The sequence below is a fragment of the Scyliorhinus torazame genome, chromosome 27, assembly GCF_047496885.1.
Source record: "Scyliorhinus torazame isolate Kashiwa2021f chromosome 27, sScyTor2.1, whole genome shotgun sequence".
Lineage (NCBI taxonomy): Eukaryota > Metazoa > Chordata > Chondrichthyes > Carcharhiniformes > Scyliorhinidae > Scyliorhinus > Scyliorhinus torazame.
The window spans coordinates 4,840,784-4,861,930 of NC_092733.1; the positions used below are offsets into that span (position 1 = coordinate 4,840,784).

The following is a 21,147-nucleotide window of genomic DNA, read 5'->3' on the forward strand; positions in this document are numbered from 1 at the left end:
CGATGAGGACTGTCGGAGGATACAGCAGGATTTAGATTGTTTGGAGACTTGGGCGGAGAGATGGCAGATGGAGTTTAATCCGGACAAATGTGAGGTCATGCATTTTGGAAGGTCTAATGCAGGTAGGGAATATACAGTGAATGGTAGAACCCTCAAGAGTATTGAAAGTCAAAGAAATCTAGGAGTACAGGTCCACAGGTCATTGAAAGGGGCAACACATGTGGAGAAGGTAGTCAAGAAGGCATACGGCATGCTTGCCTTCATTGGCCGGGGCATTGAGTATAAGAATTGGCAAGTCATGTTGCAGCTGTATAGAACCTTAGTTAGGCCACACTTGGAGTATAGTGTTCAATTCTGGTCGCCACACTACCAGAAGGATGTGGATGCTTTAGAGAGGGTGCAGAAGAGATTTACCAGAATGTTGCCTGGTATGGAGGGCATTAGCTATGAGGAGCGGTTGAATAAACTCGGTTTGTTCTCACTGGAACGAAGGAGGTTGAGGGGAGACCTGATAGAGGTATACAAAATTATGAGGGGCATAGACAGAGTGGATAGTCAGAGGCTTTTCCCCAGGGTAGAGGGGTTAATTACTAGGGGGCATAGGTTTAAGGTGAGAGGGGCAAGGTTTAGAGTAGATGTACGAGGCAAGTTTTTTACGCAGAGGGTAGTGGGTGCCTGGAACTCGCTACCGGAGGAGGTGGTGGAAGCAGGGACGATAGTGACATTTAAGGGGCATCTTGACAAATACATGAATAGGATGGAATAGAGGGATACGGACCCAGGAAGTGTAGAAGATTGTAGTTTAGTCGGGCAGCATGGTCGGCACGGGCTTGGAGGGCCGAAGAGCCTGTTCCTGTGCTGTACATTTCTTTGTCTTTGTTTGTAGGAGTTTACTAGTGGTTTCTCCGCCCCCCTCATTGGGGAAGCTCATACACCCACAGGATTGTGGGATAGTCATTAGTCCCCAGCCAATGGTAAGTAGGCAGGTTATAACAGTGTGAGAGAGAGGTGAATGTGTGTGTAAGAGAGAGGTGCATGTGTGTGTACTGTGTGCGTGTGAGAGAGGTGAGTGTGTGTGTACAGTGTAGTGTGTGAGAGAGAGAGGTATGCGCGTGTGAGAGAGAGGTGTGTGCTTGAGAGGAGTGTGTGTGATGAGAGAGATGTCTGTGTGTGCGAGGGAGGTGAATGTGGGTGCACTGTGTGTGTGAGAGAGAGTTGTGTGTGTGTACAGTAGGTGTGAGAGAGGTGAGTATGTGTAAGAGAGAGAGGTATGTGTGTGTGTGAGAGAGAGAGGTGAATGTGTGTGAGAGAGAGGTGAATGTGTGTTTGTGTGTGAGAGAGATGTGTGTGTGAGAGAGAGGTGAATGTGTGTGAGAAAGAGGTGAATGTGTGAGAGAGAGAGGTGAATGTGTGTTTGTGTGTGAGAGAGGTGAATGTGTGTATGTGTGAGAGAGAGGTGAATGTGTGTGAGAGAGGTGTGTGTGTGAGAGAGGTGAATGTGTGTGTGAGAGAGAGGTGAATGTGTGTGTGTGTGTGTGAGAGAGGTGAATGTGTGTGTGTGAGAGGTGAATGTGTGTGTGTGTGAGAGGTGAATGTGTGTGTGTGTGTGTGAGAGAGGTGAATGTGTGTGTGAGAGGTGAATGTGTGTGTGTGTGAGAGGCGAATGTGTGTGTGTGTGAGAGGTGAATGTGTGTGAGAGGTGAATGTGTGTGTGTGTGAGAGGTGAATTTGTGTGTGTGAGAGGTGAATGTGTGTGTGTGTGAGAGGTGAATGTGTGTGTGTGTGAGAGGTGAATGTCTGTGTGTGAGAAAGGTGAATGTGTGTGTGTGTGAGAGGTGTATGTGTGTGTGTGCGTGAGAGGTGAATGTGTGTGTGTGAGAGGTGAATGTGTGTGTGTGTGAGAGGTGAACGTGTGTGTGTGAGAGGTGAATGTGTGTGTATGTGTGTGAGAGGTGAATGTGTGAGTGTGTGAGAGGTGAATGTGTGTGTGTGTGAGAGGTGAATGTGTGTGTGTGAGAGAGGTGAATGTGTGTGTGTGTGAGAGGTGAATGTGTGTGTGAGAGGTGAATGTGTGTGTGTGTGAGAGGTGAATGTGTGTGTGTGTGAGAGGTGAATGTGTGTGTGTGAGAGAGGTGAATGTGTGTGTGTGAGAGGTGAATGTGTGTGTATGAGGTGAATGTGTGTGTGTGAGAGAGGTGTGTGTGTGTGTGTGAGAGGTGAGTGTGTGTGTGTGTGAGAGAGGTGAATGTGTGTGTGTGAGAGGTGAATGTGTGTGTGTGTGAGAGGTGAATGTGTGTGTGTGTGAAGTGAATGTGTGTGTGTGTGTGAGAGGTGAATGTGTGCGTGTGAGAGGTGAATGTGTGTGTGTGAGGTGAATGTGTGTGTGTGTGAGAGGTGAATGTGTGTGTGTGAGAGAGGTGAATGTGTGTGTGTGTGTGAGAGGTGAATGTGTGTGTGTGAGAGGTGAATGTGTGTGTGTGAGAGGTGAATGTGTGTGTGTGTGTGAGAGGTGAATGTGTGTGTGTGTGTGTGTGTGAGAGGTGAATGTGTGTGAGAGGTGAATGTGTGTGTGTGAGAGGTGAATGTGTGTGTGTGTGTGTGAGAGGTGAATGTGTGTGTGTGAGAGGTGAATGTGTGTGTGTGTGAGAGGTGAATGTGTGTGTGTGTGAGAGGTGAATGTGTGTGTGTTAGAGGTGAATGTGTGTGTGTGTGTGTGTGAGAGAGAGAGGTGAATGTGTGTGTGAGAGGTGAATGTGTGTGTGTGTGTGAGGTGAAAGTGTGTGTGTGAGAGGTGAATGTGTGTGTGAGAGAGAGGTGTGTGTGATAGAGGGAGGTGAATGTGTGTGTGTGAGAGAGGTGTGTGTGTGCGTGATAGAGGGAGGTGAATGTGTGTGTGTGTGTGAGAGGTGAATGTGTGTGTGTGTGTGAGAGAGGTGAATGTGTGTGTGTGTGAGAGGTGAATGTGTGTGTGTGTGTGAGAGGTGAATGTGTGTGTGTGTGTGCGAGAGAGGTGTGTGTGTGTGTGTGTGAGAGGTGAATGTGTGTGTGTGTGTGTGTGTGAGAGGTGAATGTGTGTGTGTGTGAGAGGTGAATGTGTGTGTGTGTGAGAGGTGAATGTGTGTGTGTGTGTGAGAGGTGAATGTGTGTGTGTGTGAGAGGTGAATGTGTGTGTGTGTGTGTGTGTGTGAGAGAGGCGTGTGTGTGAGAGTGGTGTGTGTGTGTGTGAGAGGTGAATGTGTGTGTGTGTGAGAGGTGAATGTGTGTGTGTGTGTGTGTGTGTGAGAGGTGAATGTGTGTGTGTGTGTGTGTGTGTGTGTGTGTGAGAGGTGAATGTGTGTGTGTGTGTGTGTGAGAGTGGTGTGTGTGTGTGTGTGAGAGGTGAATGTGTGTGTGTGTGTGTGAGAGGTGAATGTGTGTCCATCCCACCCCTGCTCTGCTGATTCTCCAAACACCTTCCCATTTTCATATTGTTTCACATTTCTTTTCCAGATAAACCAGGAGACACAACCATATCAGTAAATAACAAAACTGTGTCAGGCATCAGGACCACATCTTCAAGCTGCCAATTGTCTGCTCTACCAAAGCACGAGTCACAGCATGAGCCACGGCGTCTCTGCTCCACTCTGTGACCTCAGCACAGAAGTCATCAGCCAGGCCCTGAGGGAGTACCATTGAACCATGGGATTGTTACATTGCAGAAGGAGGCCATTTGGCCCATCAAGTCTGCACCGACCCTCAAAGAGCACCCGACCTAGGCCCACACCCCTGCCAGATCCCCATAACCCCATTTAGCCCGCATATCCCTGGACACTAAGGGGCAATTTATCATGGCCAATCCACCTAACCTGCAGTTCTTTGGACTGTGGGAGGAAACCGGAGCACCCGGAGGAAACCCACGCAGACACGGGGAGAAAGTGCAAACTCCACACAAACAGGGACGCAAGGTCAAATTGAACCCTGGGTCCGTGGCACTGTGAGGCAGCAGTGCTAACCACTGTGCCCCCTTGCTGCCCTAGTCCCCGAGAAGCCAACCCTGTAGTTACTGGATTCCCTTAAATACCTCTGATATCTGACAGCGGCCAGAGTTGTAACTGCCGTGTCCACGATGTTTCCTGTACCATTTTTAATAAGAGAGTCGATAAAGTATTTACAATATTGAAATTGGTTGTATTTTGATCGTGTTGTGGAGATTGTCAGGTATAAAAATGTAAGAAATAATTTGTCTAACTAAAGGTTTCTTTTCATTTGAACCTATCTAAGGAACTTCACAATTTTATTGTTTGCCTTCCATGTTGCAGTCATGGTTGGCTCATTATTTGGTATTTTTCTAATGCTGCTTATTGAACACAAGGCTGAATGAAGACTTCTACCATTTACAGCTCCTTACACTTTTACAGGAAGTTTAAACTCTAATCAATAGGCAAACACCCATTTATTAGTCTCAGTTTTTTAAAGCATTTTGTGGATTTGAATTCTTAGCCACCGCCTGTTATTTTCTTTGCAGATCCAGTTTTAATTTCCATGTCTTTCCCACTGTAAAAGTGCACGGTTTCAAAATGAAACTGTAGTTACTGTGGGGAGTTAACTGGTGAGTGCTGTCATTAAATGTATTTCCTTTTCCTTCATCTTTTGTGATTTGTTTCCTTAGCAGCAATTGTAACTGGATTTGAGATCAGGCTCAACACAAACCCCCCAGCTGTGGAATTTGGAGCTTCTTTAGAGATGAACTGCACTACGACATGTTCAAACCCAATAATCAACGTGGAATATAAACCAGGGATACATCCTAACAGAACAACTGGCAGTAATTGGATCACAGACTATTTCCCGAGTGTGCAGGCATGGGATTTTACTGCACCATGTAATGTGATCTGTAAATCACAGAATAATCGTACAGATGAGCAGAAAGTGGTGGTCACAGTATACAGTAAGTGAAAAGGCTTGCTCTAACATATTGGCTTACCTGACAATAAAGGAAGGTGGTGCCAGGGAAAAGTCTTTAAAGAAAATCAGATTGTGTCTGACTTTGGGTCAGTTCCACCATTTCTATATCTCACTTGCAGGGCTCCTTGTAGCGGAGATATGGATGCCCAGGAGTTGTGACTCAGTGGCCAACTACAGAGGTCTTGGAGTAAACTGTTGTTCTCCATACGATGAACATGGTGGAGCTAGCACACAGTTTGTTGACATAGATTAGAGGATGGGAATCGAGGAAAATCTCGGTTGATAAAGGCTGACATTCTTGCTGCTAATTGTTTATAGGTGCAGAATGGATGGGAATGTATTACTTGAGAAAGGGAAGGCAGATGTGACTGATTCTGTGGGCAGAATTTTACAGACAAATGGCAGTAACTGCGGGGCTGTAAAATGGGACGAGCCGTTCAAAACTGCATTGAATTTGGCCGGAACAGAAAATTTCACCAATGGGTAGAATTCCATCCTTTATTTTAATCATTCTCCTTTAACAGATCAAGAGATAAACATTACTTCACCTCCGGAAGTGCTGGAAGTTAACAGAACGTATAGTCTGGAGTGCATTGGTCCGAGGGTCTATCCAAACAATAAACTCATCCTCACATGGCTGAGAGGGAATCAGACTCTTCAGATTAATTCCACAGGAGAACAAGGTTTCCCGGATGAAGATATAAGATTGAGGAATGTCTTCAGTTTCACTGCAAGTGTGTCAGATGATGGACAGGAGTACACCTGCTTGGCAGAAGTGGACCTGGGCTCTAACAGCACAAAACCAATCGCAAACTGCTCTGTGACTCTGCGAGCTCACTGTAAGTTCCTCTCGAGTGTGTACTAATTTGTTTGTTTTCTCTGTCAGAGAATGAGCCAAATGATCACATTTGTAGATAAAGAAATCAGAACACGCTCGAGGTCTGCGTTTGTTCTGGTCAGGGAGGTCGATAAACTGGGAGATTGAACCACCAAGTGAGAGATATATTTTAATTAGAAGAATGCAAATTCTAGAACCTGAGTGAGGGAAACAAAGACTGGGTGCAAAATAAACAGAACAGTCAACTGTAGCCAGGGTGCCAGCTGCCCTGTCACCAACCACCCGCGGGCTTCAATGGATTCCGAGCCCCCTGGTGTGGTCCTCTCATTTGCCTTCCGTTTTTGGAAACCAGACTGATTCGCGTCAGCCTCACGCTGTGCCGGTGGGAGCAGCCTCATGCTGCGCCGGTGGGAGCAGCCTCATGCTGCGCCGGTGGGAGCAGCCTCATGCTGCGCCGGTGGGAGCAGCCTCACGCTGCGCCGGTGGGAGCAGCCTCACGCTGCGCCGGTGGGAGCAGCCTCACCCTTGCCGTTGCGAGCGATCTCACGCTGCGCCGGTGGGGTCAGCCTCGCGCTGCGCCAATGGGAGCGGCCTCACGCTGCGCCAGTGGGGGTCATCCTCTGACCCCCATGGCGCAGGGGAGGAGGTGACCATGGAGCTATGAAGATAACGGGGAAAGTGGCCATGGGGTCAGAGCACAAGCGGCCCTGGTGTGAAGGAGATAGCAGAACTAAAGGGCAGCCTGTTGTTGAGATATGGAGACAGCAGAGTTAGAGGAGTTAGGGGGCGAATGGTCCTCGGAGCAGGATTGAGAGCGGGTCAAAGAGGTGAATGTGTTCGCTTCTGGCTGCTTTTCAGTAGAGTCAAGAGTTCTGCTCCTTTCCAAGACACCTTTATTTTCCTTGAACACACTCTTATCAAAACTCTATCACCACACCAAACATGTGCCACCTGCAACCTCTTTACATATCAGTGTCAATTATTGGATACTTAACATCAATGAGACATCTAATTGGAATGTCTCTTCACCCATTCCTTAACAAATGGGGCAAGGGTTGCTGGGAGACAATAGGGGCCTCATGTGAAGGAGAGGGTAGCGAGTGTTTGTTTATGTATTTGTCTGGGTGTGTGAGAGACAGGTCTGTGTGTGTGTGTATGTACTGTGTGTGTGTGAGAGAGAGGTGAGTGTGTGTGTACAGTGTGTGTGCATGTGAGAGAGAGGTGTGTGTGTACTGTGTGTGTGGTGAGAGATGTCTGTGTGCAAGAGAGGTATGTGTGCACTGTGTGCGTGCATGAGAGAGGTGAGTGTGGGTGCACTGTGTGTGTGCATGTGTGAGAGAGGTGAGTGTGTGTGTTTAAGAGAGAGGTGAGTGTGTGTGTCCTGTGTGTGTGCAGGTGTGAGAGATGTAGCCACTTAAAATGGCTGACTCCCGATTCAAAATGGCGAACGGCAAAGGCTGATGGGAAAGTCAGCCAACAGGACAAAAACGAGCAGCTGCAGGTTGGCTGTGTATTTACCTCTGGAAAGGCCAGACAAGATCGATACCAGCAACCATCAGCATAACAAAACACCAGCCATCTGCATACTAATGAGCAATCCCCGGGAACAATAAGCAACATTTAGACACACAAAGCAAAACCAGACTCTTCGGCGCCAGCAGAAGCCGACACAAAAGGTGGTGAACGACCACCTCAGGACAGCCCATCGATCAGGGAACCGCTCCAGCATTGGAGAAAATCGAACCAAGCGATTGGGACAAAGTCCAATCACTTGGGACCAGGTACAGGGTCTGCCCCGAAAGGCGGGAAGCCCCTGGGGACTATAAGAATTGAGCCCCAAGTTCAAGGCGCTCTCTCTTCCAGCTCTCTTCCAGCTCTTCTTCTTCGGCTCGCTTCCAGCTCTTCCAGCTCTCGTCACTCTTCAGCAGCCGACCGAACCTGTAAGTCTTACTTCAACGCTCGCTACAAGATAGGCGCTCCTAGCTATCAATCTGTACCAACTTCGAATCCCGCAGGCTCAGGACCCGACCAAAAGGCCATTTGTTTCCCTGACCCGGTGGGCCAGTCCGAAGTTAAGTAGAGGCCTGTTAGTTGTAGGAAGTAGCTTAGACGTAGAATTTGTGCATGAGTAGCGATTACTGTGTATAATAAATGTGCTTTGATTTAAATCTTACTAATCGGTGTATTGGATTATTCATCATTACTCGGACTTGAACCACGTGGCGGTATTATAAATATACCTGGCGACTCAAGAGCAAAGGTGATAAAACAGAGCAATTAAACTAAGGCAAAATTAGCAACAGAGAGGTGAGTGCATCTGTGTGTGTGAGACGTGCGTGTGTGTGTACTGTGTCTGTGTGTGTGAGAGAGGTGAGTGTGTGTACTGTGTGTGCATGTGTGAGAGAGGTGAGTGTGTGTGTACTATGTGATTGTGAGAGGCGAGTGTGTGTGTACTGTGTGTGTGAGAGAGAGAGAGAGGTGAGTGTGTGTGTATTGTGTGTGAGAGAGGGAGGTGTGTGTATACTGAGTGTGTGTGAGAGAGAGGTGAGTGTGTGTGTACTGTGTGTGAGAGAGAGAGGTGAGTGTGTGTATACTGTGTGTGAGAGCGAGGTGAATGTGTCAGGGTGTGTGTGAGAGGTGAATGTGTGTGTGTGTGTGAGAGAAGTGAATGTGTGTGTGAGAGAGGTGTGTGTGCTTGTGTGTGGGAGAGAGGTGAATGTGTGTGTGTGAGAGAGGTGAATGTGTGTGTGAGAGAGGTGTGTGTGCTTGTGTGTGTGAGAGAGGTGAATGTGTGTGTGTGAGAGAGGTGAATGTGTGTGTGAGAGAGGTGTGTGTGCTTGTGTGTGTGAGAGAGGAGAATGTGTGTGTGAGAGAGAGGTGGATGTGTGTGTGAGTGAGAGGTGTGTGTGCTTGTGTGTGGGAGAGAGGTGAATGTGTGTGTGTGAGAGAGGTGAATGTGTGTGTGAGAGAGGTGTGTGTGCTTGTGTGTGTGAGAGAGGAGAATGTGTGTGTGAGAGAGAGGTGGATGTGTGTGTGAGTGAGAGGTGAATGTGTGTATGTGTGTGTGAGAGAGAGAGGTGAATGTGTGTGTGAGGGGTGAATGTGTGTGTGAGAGAGGGGTGAATGTGTGTGTGTGAGAGAGGTGAATGTGTGTGTGTGTGTGTGAGTGAGAGGTGAATGTGTGTGTGAGAGGGGTGAATGTGTGTGTGTGTGTGAGAGAGGTGAATGTGTATGTGTGTGTGTGAGAGGTGAATGTGTGTGAGAGAGAGGTGAATGTGTGTGTGAGAGAGAGGTGAATGTGTGTGTGAGTGAGAGGTAAATGTGTGTATGTGTGTGTGAGAGTGAGAGGTGAATGTGTGTGTGAGTGAGAGGTGAATGTGTGTGTGAGAGAGGGGTGAATGTGTGTGTGTGTGTGAGAGAGGTGAATGTGTGTGTGTGTGAGTGAGAGGTGAATGTGTGTGTGAGAGGGGTGAATGTGTGTGTGTGTGTGAGAGGTGAATGTGTGTGTGTGTGTGTGAGATAGGTGAATGTGTGTGTGAGAGAGGGGTGAATGTGTGTGTGTGTGTGAGAGAGGTGAATGTGTGTGTGTGTGTGAGTGAGAGGTGAATGTGTGTGTGAGAGGGGTGAATGTGTGTGTGTGTGTGAGAGGTGAATGTGTGTGTGTGTGAGTGAGAGGTGAATGTGTGTGTGAGAGAGGGGTGAATGTGTGTGTGTGTGTGAGTGAGAGGTGAATGTGTGTGTGAGAGGGGTGAATGTGTGTGTGTGTGTGTGTGAGAGAGGTGAATGTGTGTGTGTGTGAGAGGTGAATGTGTGTGTGAGAGAGAGGTGGATGTGTGTGTGAGTGAGAGGTGAATGTGTGTATGTGTGTGTGAGAGAGAGAGGTGAATGTGTGTGTGAGTGAGAGGTGAATGTGTGTGTGAGAGAGGGGTGAATGTGTGTGTGAGAGGTGAATGTGTGTGTGTGTGTGAGAGGTGAATGTGTGTGTGTGTGAGAGGTGAATGTGTGTGTGAGAGAGGGGTGAATGTGTGTGTGTGTGAGAGAGGCGAATGTGTGTGTGTGAGAGGTGAATGTGTGTGTGAGAGAGGGGTGAATGTGTGTGTGTGTGAGAGAGGCGAATGTGTGTGTGTGAGAGGTGAATGTGTGTGTATGTGTGCGTGTGTGTGTGTGAGAGGTGAATGTGTGTGTGAGAGAGAGGTGGATGTGTGTGTGAGTGAGAGGTGAATGTGTGTATGTGTGTGTGAGAGAGAGAGATGAATGTGTGTGTGAGTGAGAGGTGAATGTGTGTGTGAGAGAGGGGTGAATGTGTGTGTGTGTGTGAGAGGTGAATGTGTGTGAGAGGTGAATGTGTGTGTGTGTGAGAGAGGTGAATGTGTGTGTGTAAGTGAGAGGTGAATGTGTGTGTGAGTGAGAGGTGAATGTGTGTATGTGTGTGTGAGAGAGAGAGGTGAATGTGTGTGTGAGAAGTGAATGTGTGTGTGAGAGAGGGGTGAATGTGTGTGTGTGAGAGAGGTGAATGTGTGTGTGTGTGTGTGAGTGAGAGGTGAATGTGTGTGTGAGAGGGGTGAATGTGTGTGTGTGTGTGAGAGAGGTGAATGTGTATGTGTGTGTGTGAGAGGTGAATGTGTGTGTGTGTGTGAGAGAGAGGTGAATGTGTGTGTGAGTGAGAGGTGAATGTGTGTGTGAGAGAGGGGCGAATGTGTGTGTGTGTGTGAGAGAGGTGAATGTGTGTGTGTGTGTGAGTGAGAGGTGAATGTGTGTGTGAGAGGGGTGAATGTGTGTGTGTGTGTGAGAGGTGAATGTGTGTGTGTGTGAGAGAGAGGTGAATGTGTGTGTGAGAGAGGGGTGAATGTGTGTGTGTGTATGAGAGAGGTGAATGTGTGTGTGTGTGTGTGAGTGAGAGGTGAATGTGTGTGTGAGAGGGGTGAATGTGTGTGTGTGAGAGGTGAATGTGTGTGTGTGTGTGTGAGTGAGAGGTGAATGTGTGTGTGAGAGGGGTGAATGTGTGTGTGTGTGTGTGTGTGTATGAGAGAGGTGAATGTGTGTGTGTGTGAGAGGTGAATGTGTGTGTGAGAGAGAGGTGGATGTGTGTGTGAGTGAGAGGTGAATGTGTGTATGTGTGTGTGAGAGAGAGAGGTGAATGTGTGTGTGAGTGAGAGGTGAATGTGTGTGTGAGAGAGGGGTGAATGTGTGTGTGAGAGGTGAATGTGTGTGTGTGTGTGAGAGGTGAATGTGTGTGTGTGTGAGAGGTGAATGTGTGTGTGTGTGTGAGAGGTGAATGTGTGTGTGTGAGAGAGGGGTGAATGTGTGTGTGTGTGTGAGAGAGGTGAATGTGTGTGTGTGTGTGAGTGAGAGGTGAATGTGTGTGTGAGAGAGGGGTGAATGTGTGTGTGTGTGAGAGAGGTGAATGTGTGTGTGTGAGAGGTGAATGTGTGTGTGTGTGAGAGAGGCGAATGTGTGCGTGTGTGTGTGTGAGAGGTGAATGTGTGTGTGAGAGAGAGGTGGATGTGTGTGTGAGTGAGAGGTGAATGTGTGTATGTGTGTGTGAGAGAGAGAGGTGAATGTGTGTGTGAGTGAGAGGTGAATGTGTGTGTGAGAGAGGGGTGAATGTGTGTGTGTGTGTGAGAGGTGAATGTGTGTGTGTGTGAGAGGTGAATGTGTGTGTGTGTGTGTGAGAGGTAAATGTGTGTGTGTGAGAGGGGTGAATGTGTGTGTGTGAGAGAGGTGAATGTGTGTGTGTGTGTGTGAGTGAGAGGTGAATGTGTGTGTGAGAGGGGTGAATGTGTGTGTGTGTGTGAGAGAGGTGAATGTGTATGTGTGTGTGTGAGAGGTGAATGTGTGTGAGAGAGAGGTGAATGTGCGTGTGAGAGAGAGGTGAATGTGTGTGTGAGTGAGAGGTGAATGTGTGTATGTGTGTGTGAGAGAGAGAGGTGAATGTGTGTGTGAGTGAGAGGTGAATGTGTGTGTGAGAGAGGGGTGAATGTGTGTGTGTGTGTGAGAGAGGTGAATGTGTGTGTGTGTGAGTGAGAGGTGAATGTGTGTGTGAGAGGGGTGAATGTGTGTGTGTGTGTGAGAGGTGAATGTGTGTGTGTGAGAGAGGTGAATGTGTGTGTGAGAGAGGGGTGAATGTGTGTGTGTGGGTGGGAGAGGTGAATGTGTGTGTGTGTGTGTGAGTGAGAGGTGAATGTGTGTGTGAGAGGGGTGAATGTGTGTGTGTGAGAGGTGAATGTGTGTGTGTGTGTGAGAGTGTGAGGTGAATGTGTGTGTGAGAGAGGGGTGAATGTGTGTGTGTGTGTGTGAGAGAGGTGAATGTGTGTGTGTGTGTGAGTGAGAGGTGAATGTGTGTGTGAGAGGGGTGAATGTGTGTGTGTGTGTGAGAGAGAGGTGAATGTGTGTGTGTGTGAGAGGTGAATGTGTGTGTGAGAGAGAGGTGGATGTGTGTGTGAGTGAGAGGTGAATGTGTGTATGTGTGTGTGAGAGAGAGAGGTGAATGTGTGTGTGAGTGAGAGGTGAATGTGTGTGTGAGAGAGGGGTGAATGTGTGTGTGAGAGGTGAATGTGTGTGTGTGTGTGAGAGGTGAATGTGTGTGTGTGTGAGAGGTGAATGTGTGTGTGTGTGTGAGAGGTAAATGTGTGTGTGTGAGAGAGGGGTGAATGTGTGTGTGTGTGTGAGAGAGGTGAATGTGTGTGTGTGTGTGTGAGTGAGAGGTGAATGTGTGTGTGAGAGAGGGGTGAATGTGTGTGTGTGTGTGTGTGAGAGGTGAATGTGTGTGTGTGAGAGGTGAATGTGTGTGTGTGCGTGTGTGTGAGAGAGGCGAATGTGTGCGTGTGTGTGTGAGAGGTGAATGTGTGTGTGAGAGAGAGGTGGATGTGTGTGTGAGTGAGAGGTGAATGTGTGTATGTGTGTGTGAGAGAGAGAGGTGAATGTGTGTGTGAGTGAGAGGTGAATGTGTGTGAGAGAGGGGTGAATGTGTGTGTGTGTGTGAGAGGTGAATGTGTGTGTGTGTAAGAGGTGAATGTGTGTGTGTGTGTGTGAGAGGTGAATGTGTGTGTGTGAGAGGGGTGAATGTGTGTGTGTGTGTGAGAGAGGTGAATGTGTGTGTGTGAGTGAGAGGTGAATGTGTGTGTGAGTGAGAGGTGAATGTGTGTAAGTGTGTGTGAGAGAGAGAGGTGAATGTGTGTGTGTGAGAGGTGAATGTGTGTGTGAGAGAGGGGTGAATGTGTGTGTGTGAGAGAGGTGAATGTGTGTGTGTGTGTGAGTGAGAGGTGAATGTGTGTGTGAGAGGGGTGAATGTGTGTGTGAGAGAGGTGAATGTGTCTGTGTGTGTGTGAGAGGTAAATGTGTGTGTGTGTGTGTGAGAGAGAGGTGAATGTGTGTGTGAGAGAGAGGTGAATGTGTGTGTGAGTGAGAGGTGCATGTGTGTGTGAGAGAGAGAGGTGAATGTGTGTGTGAGTGAGAGGTGAATGTGTGTGTGAGAGAGGGGTGAATGTGTGTGTGTGTGTGAGAGAGGTGAATGTGTGTGTGTGTGAGTGAGAGGTGAATGTGTGTGTGAGAGGGGTGAATGTGTGTGTGTGTGTGAGGTGAATGTGTGTGTGTGTGTGTGAGAGAGGTGAATGTGTGTGTGAGAGAGGGGTGAAAGTGTGTGTGTGTGTGAGAGAGGTGAATGTGTGTGTGTGTGTGAGTGAGAGGTGAATGTGTGTGTGAGAGGGGTGAATGTGTGTGTGTGAGAGGTGAATGTGTGTGTGTGTGTGAGTGAGAGGTGAATGTGTGTGTGAGAGGGGTGAATGTGTGTGTGTGTGTGTGTGAGAGAGGTGAATGTGTGTGTGTGTGAGAGGTGAATGTGTGTGTGAGAAAGAGGTGGATGTGTGTGTGAGTGAGAGGTGAATGTGTGTATGTGTGTGTGAGAGAGGGGTGAATGTGTGTGTGTGTGTGAGAGAGGTGAATGTGTGTGTGTGTGTGAGTGAGAGGTGAATGTGTGTGTGAGGGGGGTGAATGTGTGTGTGTGTGTGTGAGAGAGGGGTGAATGTGGTGTGTGTGTGAGAGAGGTGAATGTGTGTGTGTGTGTGAGTGAGAGGTGAATGTGTGTGTGAGAGGGGTGAATGTGTGTGTGTGAGAGGTGAATGTGTGTGTGTGTGTGTGTGAGTGAGAGGTGAATGTGTGTGTGAGAGAGGGGTGAATGTGTGTGTGTGTGTGAGAGAGGTGAATGTGTGTGTGTGTGTGAGTGAGAGGTGAATGTGTGTGTGAGAGGTGAATGTGTGTGTGAGAGAGAGGTAGATGTGTGTGTGAGTGAGAGGTGAATGTGTGTATGTGTGTGTGAGAGAGAGAGGTGAATGTGTGTGTGAGTGAGAGGTGAATGTGTGTGTGAGAGAGGGGTGAATGTGTGTGTGAGAGGTGAATGTGTGTGTGTGTGTGAGAGGTGAATGTGTGTGTGTGTGAGAGGTGAATATGTGTGTGTGTGTGAGGTGAATGTGTGTGTGTGAGAGAGGGGTGAATGTGTGTGTGTGTGTGAGAGAGGTGAATGTGTGTGTGTGTGTGAGTGAGAGGTGAATGTGTGTGTGTGTGAGAGAGGCGAATGTGTGCGTGTGTGTGTGTGAGAGGTGAATGTGTGTGTGAGAGAGAGGTGGATGTGTGTGTGAGTGAGAGGTGAATGTGTGTATGTGTGTGTGAGAGAGAGAGGTGAATGTGTGTGTGAGTGAGAGGTGAATGGGTGTGTGAGAGAGGGGTGAATGTGTGTGTGTGTGTGAGAGGTGAATGTGTGTGTGTGTGAGAGGTGAATGTGTGTGTGTGTGAGAGGTGAATGTGTGTGTGTGTGTGTGAGAGAGGTGAATGTGTATGTGTGTGTGTGAGAGGTGAATGTGTGTGAGAGAGAGGTGAATGTGCGTGTGAGAGAGAGGTGAATGTGTGTGTGAGTGAGAGGTGAATGTGTGTATGTGTGTGTGAGAGAGAGAGGTGAATGTGTGTGTGAGTGAGAGGTGAATGTGTGTGTGAGAGAGGGGTGAATGTGTGTGTGTGTGTGAGAGAGGTGAATGTGTGTGTGTGTGAGTGAGAGGTGAATGTGTGTGTGAGAGGGGTGAATGTGTGTGTGTGTGTGAGAGGTGAATGTGTGTGTGTGTGTGAGAGAGGTGAAAGTGTGTGTGAGAGAGGGGTGAATGTGTGTGTGTGTGTGAGAGTTGAATGTGTGTGTGTGTGTGAGAGAGGTGAATGTGTGTGTGAGAGAGGGGTGAATGTGTGTGTGTGTGTGAGAGAGGTGAATGTGTGTGTGTGTGTGAGTGAGAGGTGAATGTGTGTGTGAGAGGGGTGAATGTGTGTGTGTGAGAGGTGAATGTGTGTGTGTGTGTGAGAGTGAGAGGTGAATGTGTGTGTGAGAGATGGGTGAATGTGTGTGTGTGTGTGAGAGAGGTGAATGTGTGTGTGTGTGAGTGAGAGGTGAATGTGTGTGTGAGAGGGGTGAATGTGTGTGTGTGTGAGAGAGAGGTGAATGTGTGTGTGTGTGAGAGGTGAATGTGTGTGTGAGAGAGAGGTGGATGTGTGTGTGAGTGAGAGGTGAATGTGTGTATGTGTGTGTGAGAGAGAGAGGTGAATGTGTGTGTGAGTGAGAGGTGAATGTGTGTGTGAGAGAGGGGTGAATGTGTGTGTGAGAGGTGAATGTGTGTGTGTGTGTGAGAGGTGAATGTGTGTGTGTGTGAGAGGTGAATGTGTGTGTGTGTGTGAGAGGTAAATGTGTGTGTGTGAGAGAGGGGTGAATGTGTGTGTGTGTGTGAGAGAGGTGAATGTGTGTGTGTGTGTGAGTGAGAGGTGAATGTGTGTGTGAGAGAGGGGTGAATGTGTGTGTGTGTGTGAGAGAGGTGAATGTGTGTGTGTGTGTGTGTGTGAGAGAGGCGAATGTGTGCGTGTGTGTGTGTGAGAGGTGAATGTGTGTGTGTGAGAGAGAGGTGGATGTGTGTGTGAGTGAGAGGTGAATGTGTGTATGTGTGTGTGAGAGAGAGAGGTGAATATGTGTGTGAGTGAGAGGTGAATGTGTGTGTGAGAGAGGGGTGAATGTGTGTGTGTGTGTGAGAGGTGAATGTGTGTGTGTGTGAGAGGTGAATGTGTGTGTGAGTGAGAGGTGAATGTGTGTGTGAGAGAGAGGTGAATGTGTGTGTGAGTGAGAGGTGAATGTGTGTGTGAGAGAGAGAGGTGAATGTGTGTGTGAGTGAGAGGTGAATGTGTGTGTGAGAGAGGGGTGAATGTGTGTGTGTGTGTGAGAGAGGTGAATGTGTGTGTGTGTGTGAGTGAGAGGTAAATGTGTGTGTGAGAGGGGTGAATGTGTGTGTGTGTGTGAGAGGTGAATGTGTGTGTGTGTGTGTGTGAGTGAGAGGTGAATGTGTGTGTGAGAGAGGGGTGAATGTGTGTGTGTGTGTGAGAGAGGTGAATGTGTGTGTGTGTGAGTGAGAGGTGAATGTGTGTGTGAGAGGGGTGAATGTGTGTGTGTGAGGTGAATGCGTGTGTGTGTGTGAGAGAGGTGAATGTGTGTGTGAGAGAGGGGTGAATGTGTGTGTGTGTGTGAGAGAGGTGAATGTGTGTGTGTGTGTGAGTGAGAGGTGAATGTGTGTGTGAGAGGGGTGAGTGTGTGTGTGTGAGAGAGGTGAATGTGTGTGTGTGTGTGAGTGAGAGGTGAATGTGTGTGTGAGAGGGGTGAATGTGTGTGTGTGTGTGTGTGAGAGGTGAATGTGTGTGTGTGAGTGAGAGGTGAATGTGTGTGTGAGAGGGGTGAATGTGTGTGTGTGAGAGGTGAATGTGTGTGTGTGTGTGATTGAGAGGTGAATGTGTGTGTGAGAGAGGGGTGAATGTGTGTGTGTGTGTGAGAGAGGTGAATGTGTGTGTGTGTGTGAGTGAGAGGTGAATGTGTGTGTGAGAGGGGTGAATGTGTGTGTGTGTGTGTGTGAGAGGTGAATGTGTGTGTGTGTGAGAGGTGAATGTGTGTGTGTGTGAGAGGTGAATGTGTGTGTGTGAGAGAGAGGTGGATGTGTGTGTGAGTGAGAGGTGAATGTGTGTATGTGTGTGTGAGAGAGAGAGGTGAATGTGTGTGTGAGTGAGAGGTGAATGTGTGTGTGAGAGAGGGGTGAATGTGTGTGTGAGAGGTGAATGTGTGTGTGTGTGAGAGGTGAATGTGTGTGTGTGTGAGAGGTGAATGTGTGTGTGTGTGTGAGAGGTGAATGTGTGTGTGTGAGAGAGGGGTGAATGTGTGTGTGTGTGTGAGAGAGGTGAATGTGTGTGTGTGTGTGAGTGAGAGGTGAATGTGTGTGTGAGAGAGGGGTGAATGTGTGTGTGTGTGTGAGAGAGGTGAATGTGTGTGTGTGAGAGGTGAATGTGTGTGTGTGTGAGAGGCGAATGTGTGCGTGTGTGTGTGTGAGAGGTGAATGTGTGTGTGAGAGAGAGGTGGATGTGTGTGTGAGTGAGAGGTGAATGTGTGTATGTGTGTGTGAGAGAGAGAGGTGAATGTGTGTGTGAGTGAGAGGTGAATGTGTGTGTGAGAGAGGGGTGAATGTGTGTGTGTGAGAGGTGAATGTGTGTGTGTGTGAGAGGTGAATGTGTGTGTGTGTGAGAGGTGAATGTGTGTGTGTGAGAGGTGAATGTGTGTGTGTGAGAGGTGAATGTGTGTGTGTGTGAGAGAGGTGAATGTGTGTGTGTGAGAGAGGTGAATGTGTGTGTGTGTGAGAGGTGAATGTGTGTGTTTGTGAGAGGTGAATGTGTGTGTGTGAGAGGTGAATGTGTGTGTGTGTGTGTGTGAGAGGTGAATGTGTGTGTGTGTGTGTGTGAGGTGAATGTGTGTGTATGTGAGAGGTGAATGTGTGTGTGTGAGAGAGGTGTGTGTGTGAGAGGTGAATGTGTGTGTGTGTGAGTGGTGAATGTGTGTCCATCCCACCCCTGCTCTGCTGATTCTCCAAACACCTTCCCATTTTCATATTGTTTCACATTTCTTTTCCAGATAAACCAGGAGACACAACTATATCAGTAAATAACAAAACTGTGTCAGGCATCAGGACCACATCTTCAAGATGCCAATTGTCTGCTCTACCAAAGCACGAGTCACAGCATGAGTCACGGCGTCTCTGCTCCACTCTGTGACCTCAGCACAGAAGTCATCAGCCAGGCCCTGAGGGAGTACCATTGAACCATGGGATTGTTACATTGCAGAAGGAGGCCATTTGGCCCATCAAGTCTGCACTGACCCTCAAAGAGCACCCGACCTAGGCCCACACCCCTGCCAGATCCCCATAACCCCACCTAGCCCGCACACCCCTGGACACTAAGGGGCAATTTATCATGGCCAATCCACCTAACCTGCAGTTCTTTGGACTGTGGGAGGAAACCGGAGCACCCGGAGGAAACCCACGCAGACACGGGGAGAAAGTGAAAACTCCACACAAACAGAGACCCAAGGTCAAATTGAACCCTGGGTCCGTGGCGCTGTGAGGCAGCAGTGCTAACCACTGTGCCCCCTTGCTGCCCGTGTCCCCGAGAAGCCAACCCTGTAGTTACTGGATTCCCTTAAATACCTCTGATATCTGACAGCGGCCAGAGTTGTAACTGCCGTGTCCGCGATGTTTCCTGTACCATTTTTAATAAGATAGTCGATAAAGTATTTACAATATTGAAATTGGTTGTATTTTGATCGTGTTGTGGAGATTGTCAGGTATAAAAATGTAAGAAATAATTTGTCTAACTAAAGGTTTCTTTTCATTTGAACCTATCTAAGGAACTTCACAATTTTATTGTTTGCCTTCCATGTTGCAGTCATGGTTGGCTCATTATTTGGTATTTTTCTAATGCTGCTTATTGAACACAAGGCTGAATGAAGACTTCTACCATTTACAGCTCCTTACACTTTTACAGGAAGTTTAAACTCTAATCAATAGGCAAACACACATTTATTAGTCTCAGTTTTTTAAAGCATTTCGTGGATTTGAATTCTTAGCCACCGCCTGTTATTTTCTTTGCAGATCCAGTTTTAATTTCCATGTCTTTCCCACTGCAAAAGTGCACGGTTTCAAAATGAAACTGTAGTTACTTTGGGGAGTTAACTGGTGAGTGCTGTCATTAAATGTATTTCCTTTTCCTTCATCTATTGTGATTTGTTTCCTTGGCAGCAATTGTAACTGGATTTGAGATCAGGCTCAACACAAACCCCCCAGCTGTGGAATTTGGAGCTTCTTTAGAGATGAACTGCACTACGACATGTTCAAACCCAATAATCAACGTGGAATATAAACCAGGGATACATCCCAACAGAACAACTGGCAGTAATTGGATCACAGACTATTTCCCGAGTGTGCAGGCATGGGATTTTACAGCACCATGTAATGTGATCTGTAAATCACAGAATAATCGCGCAGCTGAGCAGAAAGTGGTGGTCACAGTATACAGTAAGTGAAAAGGCTTGCTCTAACATATTGGCTTACCTGACAATAAAGGAAGGTGGTGCCAGGGAAAAGTCTTTAATGAAAATCAGATTGTGTCTGACTTTGGGTCAGTTCCACCATTTCTATATCTCACTTGCAGGGCTCCTTGTAGCGGAGATATGGATGCCCAGGAGTTGTGACTCAGTGGCCAACTACAGAGGTCTTGGAGTAAACTGTTGTTCTCCATACGATGAACATGGTGGAGCTAGCACACAGTTTGTTGATATAGATTAGAGGATGGGAATCGAGGAAAATCTCGGTTGATAAAGGTTGACATTCTTGCTGCTAATTGTTTATAGGTGCAGAATGGATGGGAATGTATTACTTGAGAAAGGGAAGGCAGATGTGACTGATTCTGTGGGCAGAGTTTTACAGACAAATGGCAGTAACTGCGGGGCTGTAAAATGGGACGAGCCGTTCAAAACTGCATTGAATTTGGCCGGAACAGAAAATTTCACCAATGGGTAGAATTCCATCCTTTATTTTAATCATTCTCCTTTAACAGATCGAGAGATAAACATTACTTCACCTCCGGAAGTGCTGGAAGTTAACAGAACGTATAGTCTGGAGTGCATTGGTCCGAGGGTCTATCCAAACAATAAACTCATCCTCACATGGCTGAGAGGGAGTGAGACTCTTCAGATTAATTCCACAGGAGAACAAGGTTTCCCGGGTGAAGATATAAGATTGAGGAATGTCTTTAGTTTCACTGCCAGTGTGTCAGATGATGGACAGGAGTACACCTGCTTGGCAGAAGTGGACCTGGGCTCTAACAGCACAAAACCAATCGCAAACTGCTCTGTGACTCTGCGAGCTCACTGTAAGTTCCTCTCGAGTGTGTACTAATTTGTTTGTTTTCTCTGTCAGAGAATGAGCCAAATGCTCACATTTGTAGATAAAGAAATCAGAATCTGGGAATGAAGTGTTAAAGCAAAGGTGAGCAGTTTGCACAGCTCAGTGAACTGCAGTACATGGCTGGGCATCAATTCTCATAGTGGGGGAGGCGGTTGGAAAATAAAACCAGGAGATACTGCAAAGATCACTCAGAAACTGCGGAGAAAATATCAGTGAAAGTTTTGAGCTGTTAACTGAAAAATGAACAAAAGGAAATAAGGTTTAGTTTTAAGTGGGTTTAATTTAATGTTTTTGTGGCTGGAAGAGTAAAATCTATGGTTAGGTTCATGCTGGACAAAGGTGTTTGTATGTGTGGGGATTGATTAAGTTCCAACTGTGTTTCTATTGTGCTTGGAGAGGGCTGCGACATGAACAATAAATAGTCCAGCAGAGGTAGGTGGGTGTTGCTTAGCAAATGGGACCTTGTAAGATAGGAAAGCATTTACGTTTTAGGTTAATTAATTTGAATGCAGCTGGAGACAGAATCTTGGTGAGTGAACATCTCTCAACTCTGCCAGAAGAAAGACTGGACAGGACAGGAGCTGCAAAGGGGCAGGCTTCCTAAAGTGGAGGTTACAGTGCAGATAACCAGGGAATTGGGACAGAATGAATGTTGGAGATGACTGGAGATAAGTGAACAGAGACCAAGGTATAGTTCAGAAGAATTCTAGGAAGACTGTACGAAGTGTTCTGAGTTGAAGAAACAATGCAGTAACCAGATTTAAGTGGGACAGTAGCCTTCAAAGGTAAATAAAACATCTGATGCCATTTTAATACAGTCTGAGAATGAGTTAAATGTTCACATTTGTAGATAAAGAAATCAGAACAAGCTCGAGGTCTGCTGTTTGTTCTGGTCAGGGAGGTCGATAAACTGGGAGATTGAACCACCAAGTGAGAGATATGTTTTAATTAGAAGAATGCAAATTCTAGAACCTGAGTGAGGGAAACAAAGACTGGGTGTAAAATAAACAGAACAGTCAACTGTAGCCAGGGTGCCAGTTGCCCTGTCACCAACCACCCGCGGGCTTCAAT

General features: G+C 47.5%; 1 protein-coding gene across 3 annotated transcripts in view; it reads left to right on the forward strand.

Moving 5' to 3' along the window:
• Positions 1 to 21,147, forward strand: part of LOC140403140 (intercellular adhesion molecule 1-like) — a 185,187-nt gene that overhangs the window by 152,058 nt on the left and 11,982 nt on the right. For all 3 annotated transcript variants that reach the window (XM_072490804.1, XM_072490806.1, XM_072490805.1), the window contains 4 exons: positions 4,649 to 4,927; positions 5,469 to 5,783; positions 18,910 to 19,185; positions 19,727 to 20,041. In XM_072490804.1, the coding sequence (XP_072346905.1) occupies positions 4,649 to 4,927; positions 5,469 to 5,783; positions 18,910 to 19,185; positions 19,727 to 20,041 (1,185 nt within the window). The remainder of the gene's footprint in view (positions 1 to 4,648; positions 4,928 to 5,468; positions 5,784 to 18,909; positions 19,186 to 19,726; positions 20,042 to 21,147) is intronic.